Genomic DNA, 9,680 nt, shown 5'->3' on the forward strand with positions numbered 1-9,680 from the left:
TTCCTGGCGCCTAAGGGGCACCTCTGGGCAGCAACGTCTGGTTTCCCCTGAGGTTCAGGAAAGGCTGGCCTTGATCTACACACATCCATTACTGACGAACAGTGAGTCCAGAGGGTGGGCTGTGAGGGGGACGCCTCAGGCAGGCGTGGGAGCTCCCCTGAGGGCTGGGACAGGGCAAGGGAGCCAGGAGCTGGGCCTGGCACGGAGTGCTGCAGAGATTCTGGGCAGAGGGGTGAGCGGGTTCGAGAGAGGTCGTCTGGTGATGGTGCTGCCAGGGGCCCTCAGGAGGCTCGCGTTTGGCCTGTGAGGAGAAGGTTGGAGCAGCCAGAATCAGTGGCCATCTTTCCCTGCTTAGGGACAGAGGGGCTCCCCTCCTGACGGGAGCGGGACCTGCCCCTCCTCCCCTCACCTGGGGGCCTGGACTCACCTGGCACAGCTTTGAGTTCTCATCAGAAGTCGGGGCTGGGGACACACTGGAGAGGACTGAACGGGGTCGCACACGTCCCCAGGGCCTGCCACAGGGACAGCATTAGGGCCGGGGGCCTTGCACCCCCATTCCCAGCTCTGGGGATGTCGGGGAAGCTCTTCTTGGAAGGGGCAGCTCTCAGTCCACCTGCCACCTGGTGGGAGCTCTTGGTGTGACCTCGTGGACCCCTTGGGCCGCCCCCCGAGCCACAGGTCTTCTGGGTTTAGAGCTGGAGGAGGCGGGATGCTGGCCCCAGGACACTCACTTTGTAACCCCCTCCAAGCACGCACTGCCCAGAGGAGCAACCCCCAGCCCAGAATGCACATCCAACCCCACTCCTTAAAGCCACCCCCTCTCTCCCCACGCTGCTTTTTCATCCTTTTGTGGCTTTTTCTTGACTTCTCTGAGACTGCCTTTTCTATAGGCAGTCTCAGAGAAGTCAAAGAAAACACGGGAGGGCACCTCCCAGTTATGGGCCTGTGCTCCTGGCGTGGCCCTGCACCCAGGGGAACGGGGCCTCTGAGGACCATGGACCGGAGAGGGTGGGGGCTCTGGGAGCTGAGGAAAGTCCTGGGACCCGCTGGGAGGCATGGGCGTACCTGGCAGGCGGTGTGGGCATCCCCGCCCCCGGACACTAGGGTCTGCAGCTGGGGCCCACGCTGTTCCACGAACTGCTTACACTGAGGAAGGAGACAGACACGGGATGGGGTGGACCCAGGCCTGGGGCAGGGCTCTCCTGCTTTGCCGACCGGGCCTCCCCACTTAGGCGGATCCCTCCAGGGCCCTCCTGGACCTAGTGTAGGTCCAGCCTTCCGCCCCCACTGAGCAGCTCTGGCTGAAAGACTCTGAACAAGCCAGTGTGGGCTGAAATGGGGGTTTCTGTCGGGAAAGCCAGGGATGTCGGAGGTGGAGGCACAGGGACAGAATCTCAGCCCCTTTTCCCCCTCCCCCTAAATTTCAGTTCTGGGATGTGTCCTACAGCTCATCTGGTCTTGGAGACCTGAAGTGATGAGTAGTAGGGAGCACCACGTGGAAAGCGGCCTCCTGGGACGGGAGTCAGGCGGCTAGTTACCCACTCTGAGTACCGGGACTCCAGGGCTTCCGGCCTAGTCCTCTCCTGCGGGTGGGTTGGTCCCCACTGAGTCACATTGGGAGGAGGGTTGGGGCTAGGACAGGACAGGGGCCCTGGAGAGGAGGCCAGGCCCTCTCCTGCACCAGCCGGCCCTGGCATTACTCATCTCCTGGTAGATGACCGGGTCTCCCGGTCCATGAGGGAGGCCTGCTGGTCCTCTAGAGCCCACGCCCTTTGTCCAGAGATGACTCCTGACCTTAGCAGGTTTTGCCTTAAGATACAGTGCCACCGTGGTGTGGCCCGCATCCCGTCTGTCCGTCTGAGCTCCTTAAGGGCAAGGATGCACCCCACTCCATGTGTCTCGGGCTAGGAAGCCTTTCCTGGTCCCAGCCCTCCACCACCACCAGCCCCTGGGTCCTGTGCCCCTCACCTTTTCCGTGTCCAGCCGGGAGCCCAGGCAAGCCTGGCGCATTGCCTGTGGCATGGCCTGCTCCCTACTCTTCCCTGCCTGGGTGGCCACAAACAGGCAGAGCTGGCACTCAGAGTCTTGCGGTAGCCATTCTCCTGGCAGGGACCCCAGAGTGGTGAGGGCTGGAGAGAGAAAGCAGTCAAGGCTGCCTTGCAGAGGATCCAGTTCCTGTCTTTGCTGGCACAGTGCAGGGGACTGGGGAGGCAGAGGGTCGTGCGGGGCCGCGGTGGAGGAGGGATGGGAGCGGGCGATGGGCAGGGGCTGGGGCTGCGGCTCACCTGGGACGGCACCGTCCTCGCTGGAGCACCGGAGGACGAGGCCGCAGACCAGCTGGGGCAGCGTGCGGTCCAGCAGGATGACGAGGTAGCGCTCGGCTAGGCACTGGCAGATACCGCCCGCCGCCAGGGGTACCACGTGGCACACCTGGGCCACAGTCTTGGCCAGCACACCCTGGGGCAGGGGCCGAGAGAGGGCAGAGTGGGACCTTCCCTTGAAAGACCTACTCACTGCCCAGCGCTAGCCAGGTACTTTGGAGACCTGCCCTTGTTCCCTGGGAGAATTATCATGCTATTTACAGATAAGGACGCTGAGCATCAGAGAGGTCAGGGGACTTTCCAGAGCTACTGAGCTGGTGCAAGAACCAGGCCACGGCCCACCTCTGTCTTCAAAGACTCTGGAATTGCTGAAATTCCAGAGCTAGCCCAGAGAGGTGAGCATCTCCAAGGCTACATGGCAGCCTGGGGTGGAGGCAGAACCAGACCCGAGTCTTCTCCCTCCTGACCCAGGGTGTGCTGTGCTTCCCCACACGTGGACAAGCTCCTCTCTGTGGCTCCCGAAGCCAAGGTGTCCCTGGTTTCAGGAGCCCCTGGGGGAAGCCAGGAATTTCCCCCACCCCACCCTCGATTCCAAACACAACCTCCCAGCTGAGGGGCAAGGAGGGAGGCGGCAGGCGTGCTCATGCCTCCGTTCCTTTATTCATTCAGCCAATTCGCGTGTAGAACTTACAGACATGAAATAAGCTACAAGGATATACTGCACATCACAGGGAATATAGCCAATATTTTATAATAACTATAAATGGAGTACATCCTTTCAAAATTGTGAATCACTATATCATAACATATAATATTGTACATCAACTATGCTTCAATTAAAAAAACAAAAGAGGGAGTTCCCTGGTGGTACAGTGGTTAAGAGTTTGCCTGCCAATGCAGGGGACACGGGTTCCATCCCTGGTCCGGGAAGATCCCACATGCCGCGGAGCAACGAAGCCCGTGCGCCACAACTGCTGAGCCTGTGCTCTAGAGCCTGCAAGCCACAGCTACTGAGCCCGTGTTCTGCAACTGCTGAAGCCCGTGCGCCTAGAGCTTGTGCTCTGCAACAAGAGAAGCCCCTGCAGTGAGAAGCCCTCGCACGCCAAAAAAACCCCCGAAAAGAACCTACATGTGACAGACTGGCCTGGGCCCTGCTCCTGCTGCAGCACTGCTGTTCCCCAGCACCAGGAAGGCCGAGGAAGGAGTAGGGCAGAGGGACGAGTGCTTCTCTGGGATGTGACACCTTCCAAATGGCACATTTCACCAAATGTACCTGTTTGCTTGCATCAGATCCCACATTCGTCCTCCCCTCCTGCTGTGATGAGGGCTCCCTGGCCCATCTCCTTGTGTATGAGGTCCATCCTGCCCCCACCTGCACACGTGCTTCCCCCCTGCAGCCCCTTCTCTGTCCTGCCTCGTTGCTATTCCCTCCTGCCCATTGGTCTATCCGCATGTGAACACGCTAAAGCAGCTTCTGTCACCCCGGGACTTCCCGGGTGGTCCAGGGGCTAAGGCTCCGTCCTCCCAATGCAGGGGGCCTGGGTTCGATCCCTGGTCAGGGAACTAGATCCCACATGCCACACCTAAGAGTTTGCATGCCGCAACTGAAAGATCCCACATGCCATAACTAAGACCCAGCACAGCTAAATAAAAAATAAAAAAAGAAAAAAGAAAATATTAAAAAAAATCTCACCCATCTCCTTTCCCCTTCCCACAAAAACGTCATGAAAGAGTCGTCGATACTTAATGCTGCACTTCAGTCCCCATAACTCCTCCAAAGCAGTTCTCAAGGTCACCAGCACCCCACCCGCCCACGTGCTGTCGATTCCTGGGCAGCTTTCGGCCCAGATGCCCGCTCCCTCCTTGCTGAAGTGCTTTCTCGTGCCAGCCTCCGTGGCCTCACGCCATGGTGTCCTCACCTCCATGGCTGTCCCTCCTCACGCTCTTTTGCTGGTGTTTCGCTTTGCTCGGACCGGGCCTTTTCCTCCACCTGGTCCGCACCACGTCCCTGGAAGATCCCAGCTGCTCCCTTGGATTTGCATCTTGCCTGTAGCCGCGCCTCTCAGACTGACGTCTCTGGACCTGGCTGGGGAGGCAGCTGCCTGCTTGTCACCTCCTCTTGCATGTTGCCCAGGAGTCTTGAACTTAACCCGGCCAGGAGAGAACTCCTGATTTTTCCGCCCAGGCCTGTTTCTTCTCAGATCGACCCATCTCAGCCGGGGGGCGTTCCAGAGAGCCCGTTGTTCAAGCCCAAAGTCCACAGAGGCATCGCTGATTCCTCTCTCGACCTCACTGCCCAGGTCCTGCCCATCACTGTGTCCTGCGGAGCCCACCTCCCAGACACGTCCCCAGCTCCCGCCTGGGCTCCAGCCCCACGTGATTTCTGCAGTCACCTCCTAAGTACCCCCTTGCTCTCATTCTTCTCTCCCACCTGCCCGACCCACCCTGCAAACAGCAGGAGAGCAATCTTGCTAAAGTGTAAACCTGGTCATGGCCTCCCCCTGCCTGAAGCCCTCCCACAGCTGTGAACTGTGTGCAGAAGGCCCAGCGTTCCTTCACTTGGCTCCCGTGTTCCTCTCTGGCCCGCCCAGCTACCCTCTGCTCTCTCCCCGACTCCCCGGGCCCACCCACTGCGGCCACACGGCCGCCCAAGCTCGAGGCCCTTCGCCCATCGGCCCTTCGCCCATCGGCCCTTCGCCCATCAGCCCTTGTCGTCCTCCAGGTCTCAGCTTAAGTGTCACCTCCTCAGAGACGCCTCCTGACCAACCATCCTATACCCCCGCCCCGTCACTGTCCCTCTACTCATCTGTTTTAATTCTCTGCTCCGAATTAACCACTCTCTGAAAAAATATCTTCCACCACAATGCAAACTCAGGAGGGTGGGACCCCCTCAGTGACCAGGCGGCCGTGTGGGCCCTCATCTGGAAGGGCCGACAGGCAGGGCCTCTCCCCTCTTGGGCCCCATTTTAGGGTAGGGCCATCAGGTGATGGTCACTACAGGTCTGGAAGACCCCAAGTTGGGAGCAGGCAGGGATGGAGCGTCCAGCTGTGGAAATTCTCCTTTTGTAAAATGAAAGAACGTTTTCTACAAAGACAACTGAGATTTTTTTCTGTACTGTGATACCTGGCATTGTGCCTGGCGCACAGTGGGGGCTTCTCAGTGGTTTTTGCTTTTGTTTGTGTTTTTGTTTTTTTCCCCATGGCTTGCGGGATCTTCGTTCCCTGACCAGGGATTGAACCTGGGCCTCGGCAGTGAAAGCGCCGAGTCCAAACCGCTGGACCGCCAGGGAATTGCCCACAGTTGTCGCATACGCTCCAAGCCTGGTACCTACCAGGCCCAGCCTGAGCGCCAGGGTCCCTTGGGTGGGGACCACGCGGCAGGGAGATGAGGAGGGGTGGGGGGCAGTGGAGCTGTGGGGGGCCCCGTGGCCCCGGATGCCTCACCTTGGGAATCACGGCTTGGATCCGCTGGATCAGAGTCCTGCAGAGCCAGCAGAAGGGGAGGGGGATGGGGAACCGCTGCTCAAAGAGGTCCTGGGGGAGAGAATCACGCTGGCGCTCGCAGCGCGGGGGGCTCCTTCGGGCTCTGCCTCCCTAGGCCTTCCTGCTGCTCCTGCCCGGAGCTGCCGGTCCCCTTCCCGGCCCCCCCCCCCGCCCCAAGGCCTTGGCTGTGGCCCTCACTCTCTGGATCTCCACCTCACCTGTGTCTGAGGCCCAGGCCTCACCGGGGGGGCCCCAGGCAGCCCGGGGAGGGCCAGCTTGTCCAGCAGAGGGCCTGGCGGCGCCGGCTCCTGCCCCGGCTTGCACAGGCCCACGAGCTCGCAGACGGCCTTCGGGTTCTAGGGCACCGCGCAGGGTGAGCGGGTGAGCGGGTGGGAGAGGGGCCCCACTCCTGCTCAGTCTGCTCGGAGGCCTCAGGCACGGCCAGTCTTTGGCCTGGAATCGGGGCAGCAGGCCGGTTTGGGGCTGGGGTTTGGGACTCTGTGGTGCGGGTGGGGGGAGACCAAAGGCAGAGAGGGGGTCACGTGGGGACTCTGAGGCACGTGTCCGGGAAGGTGTGTGACTGTGAGCGCGGGCGTTTGTGAGAATGAGGGTACGTACACGAGGCCGTGTTTGTTGTGTGAGGGTAGACGGTGTGGGTTTTGCGTGAGACGGCGTGTGGTGTGAGCGGGTGCCCGAGTGTGTGTGTATGAAGGGTGTGAGGGTGTGTGGGGGTGTTTGCAGGTGTGCAGGCCCGCTGGGTGCAGCCGAGTGGGAGGGGCTGTGACCTGGGCGCCCGCTGAGGGGCACCGAGTGTCCTGGACCGGGTGCGGGCAGCGTGTGTGTGTCGGGGGGCGGCTGGGGTGTCGTGGGGGGTAATTCTGGGTGAGGACGGGCGTGGGGGCTGTGTGCGAGGCAGGGTGGAGGCAAGGTGGCCGGGCCTCACCATCAGGCTCTGCAAGCGGTCGATGACCTGCGGGAAGTAGGTGTCCAGCACGTGGCGGCACTGGGGCACCAGCAGTTTCAGGGGGAGGACGTCACACTCCTGCTCCAGGAGGGTCCGTGTCGTGTCCTGGGAGGCGGGTGGGAGAGGGCCCGTCAGCCCGGCTCTCTGAGGTCCGCCCTGCCTGAGCCCCTGCGGGCGGGGCCCCCGCCCAGCCGCCGGGCTGCCTTCACCCCGGGCCCCGGGGCTGGCAGGGGGCGCGGGAGCCACGTAGCTGGGCACAGCCAGGGCTGTTCCCCCCAGGAAAGACCGTCTCTGGCTGAGCTCACTTCCAGAGTCCTCTCCCGGCCAGGAGGCGCCTGGAGTCCCCGGGGCAAACCGAGGTATCACCCCCAAGCTGGAGATGGCTCCTTTAAGGGGCTGACCTCTTCCCTGTCTCTTAATCTGCAAGCTTCCGTCCAGGGGGTGGGCTTCATTACCTGGAAAATGGCCTCCTTGGCCATCTTGGTGAGGATGCGGGTGATGTTCTCACATTCCTGGCACAGGTTATCCTGGGGAGAGGGCCCCACAGTGGGGCACATGAGTGGGGGGCACGCTCCCAGCTCAGGTGGCTGAGGCTGACAGGGTGCTCCAAGACACAGGGAACTGCCCACAATCCCATCTCATCACATTCCACCCCATCCTAATCCATCCCATCGCATCCCATCCCATCCCATCCCATCCCATCCCATCCCATCCCATCCCATCCCATCCCATCCCATCCCACTCCATCCATCACATTCTATCCCATTCCATCCATCCCATCCCATCCCATCCCATCCCATCCCATCCCATCCCATCCCATCCCATCCCATCCCACTCCATCCATCACATCCCATCCCATCCCATCCCACTCCATTCATCACATTCTATCCCATTCCATCCATCCCATCCCATCCTATCCCCTACAGGGGCTCCAATCCCTCAGGCCCATCCAGAGCCTACCCTGAACCCTCTATCCTAAGACCTTTGGTCTTGGTTCATCCTTGGGTGATACTCACAGCTTCCACACGTCCCCAGACTTCCTTCAGGCAGTGCCCTAGGGCTCTGCACTGCAATGCTTGCTCCAAGCTTTGGCACCAGAACTCGGGGCCCTGGGCACAGGCCAGGGATGAGGTGGTCTGGACAGCCGCTGTTTGGGGCCAGAGCAACCTTGGGATCCAAGCCACACCTGGCACCCTGGCCTCACCCAACCCCCAAACCCAATTTTCCTGGGACGCATGGCTGTTAAACATGCTGGAGTCAGACAGCTCTGGGTTCTACCTGCTCTAGTGCCTGCCAGCTGTGCGACCTTGGACAAGCCCTGAAGTCTCTCTGAGTCAAAGCTCCCTCATCTTTACAATGAGGATAATGTACAGACTGAGGATGACGCCTGGGATGGAGCCAGGGCTCAGTAAGTGGTGGAGGAGGTCGTGATGCCCCCTCCACACTTGGCCCCCGGTGGGAGGGAGGCGAGGAGAGGCTGGGGAGACTCACCGGTGCCTGGACCACAGAGTGTGGGCAGCAGCAGCCACAGCAGCAGGTGTGACTTGGCCATGACACCTCCACAGCCTGGACTCCCTGCTTGGGGTGGGGGCCCTTATAGCTGGGGGTGGGGGTGTGGGGGCAGGGCTCTGTGGGAGCAGGGGTGACCTCAGTGTTTGCCTTTGCCCTGGAGGGCCCTCCAGGAGCTTCGATCCCTGCCTCTTCCCAGCAGTGACACTCCTGCCAGCGTCCCCCACCCCGCCACCCTGCTCCCCCCACCCCCCGTCTCCTGCCCGATGCCCTTCCCTGCTCCCTTTCCCCCCCAACCCCCACCCCATCCAACCTCCCGTGGGCCTGGACTCCCTCCAACCAGGAGGCTCTTGAGCCTTCACTTCTGGTCCCATCTCTCTGGGTTATGGAAGGGTAAGTGGGGCAGGACCAAGTCAGCCAGGGTGACCCCACCTCCACTCCCATCTCTACCCCAGGCCTCTCAGGCCTTCTCTGCTCTTGAGCAATCGCTCTTAAGAGCTTCCTGCCTGGCTCTCGACCCAGGGCAAGCACTGGGGGGGCAAACTGGAGACCCTCCAAGGCCACCTATCACCCACACCCTCCTTATCCTTTCTTCCAGAAAACTCCTCTGGCTCTATGAGAACATGGCTGGCTTGGTCAGAAGAACATTTACATGAAACAAAGAAAAAACCGAAGTGCCCCAAAAGTCTGAGACTAGGGGCACAGCCGGTGGTTCAAGACGAAGAAACTGTCCTCTGCAGCTGCCTGGTCAGGCCCCCCTGGGCAGCGCACATCCAAGGACAAGCTCACCACCCACAAGGGGCAGACACGAGGGGCGAGAGCAGGGAGCCGGGCATTGGCTCGTGGCCACCACTGTGGTGGCCAGTGTGGCTGAGTCCTGGGGCGCCCTCTCCGGTGGAGGCTCACAGGCACTCCTCCCAGCACGGGCGGGACGGGGATCAGTACCATTGCACTTGGGACGGCCCAGTGACTCCCTCAAGGTCACAGAAGGATTCGGGCAGTTTCTGTTGGCCTCATGCCCTCGTTGCTATGACAAACAACTGCCATCATGGGAGTCGATCAAGAGCGTGTATAAACATGTGACGAAGATGGGGACCCCGTGACTCGCATTCCACCCAAGAAGGTGGGACAGGAGGTGCTTGTAGTTTAGTGAGTGTTAAACCAAGGAGCCACGCTGGGCACACCCGCAGAGCGGGGTCTGCGGGTGGCTGCCTTTGGGGGTGTTGATCAGGGCGTCTAAGTGCTGTCACGGGAGCGTCCCACGCGCCTGCTTCCTTCTCACAGGCCGGAGCAGGCTGGTTCAGGAGGGGAGGCTCTGGTCCACACGGTCACTCAGGAGCCCGGGCCCCTCCCGCTGCCTGCTCTGCCGTCCCCTGGGGCTCGGGGTCCTCCCCTGCATCTGG

The 9,680-nt window shown here is 61.2% G+C and overlaps 1 protein-coding gene across 1 annotated transcript; it reads right to left on the bottom strand.

Moving 5' to 3' along the window:
- Positions 1 to 200: 200 nt before the first annotated feature.
- SFTPB (surfactant protein B) lies at positions 201 to 8,320 on the bottom strand. The gene is made up of 11 exons (XM_057741972.1): positions 8,260 to 8,320; positions 7,785 to 7,915; positions 7,224 to 7,295; positions 6,748 to 6,873; positions 6,023 to 6,160; positions 5,766 to 5,855; positions 2,286 to 2,457; positions 1,969 to 2,129; positions 1,066 to 1,146; positions 428 to 512; positions 201 to 301 (listed from the first exon to the last, which is right to left on the bottom strand). The coding sequence occupies exons 1-10, from the start codon at positions 8,318 to 8,320 to the stop codon at positions 450 to 452; spliced, it is 1,095 nt and encodes a 364-aa protein (XP_057597955.1). The 3' UTR covers positions 201 to 301; positions 428 to 449.
- Between the last annotated feature and the right edge of the window lie 1,360 nt (positions 8,321 to 9,680).

Source organism: Hippopotamus amphibius, chromosome 7, assembly GCF_030028045.1.
Source record: "Hippopotamus amphibius kiboko isolate mHipAmp2 chromosome 7, mHipAmp2.hap2, whole genome shotgun sequence".
In the NCBI taxonomy this organism is placed as follows: Eukaryota; Metazoa; Chordata; class Mammalia; order Artiodactyla; family Hippopotamidae; genus Hippopotamus; species Hippopotamus amphibius.

Coding starts and splice junctions, on each gene's coding strand:
- SFTPB (XM_057741972.1), bottom strand. CDS start 8,320: ATGGCCAAGTCACACCTGCTGCTGTGGCTGCTGCTGCCCACACTCTGT. Junction 7,916..8,259: donor ACTCTGTGGTCCAGGCACCG/GTGAGTCTCCCC, acceptor GGCCCCAAACAG/CGGCTGTCCAGACCACCTCA. Junction 1,147..1,968: donor CCCGGCTGGACACGGAAAAG/GTGAGGGGCACA, acceptor CTCCTTCCTCAG/TGTAAGCAGTTCGTGGAACA.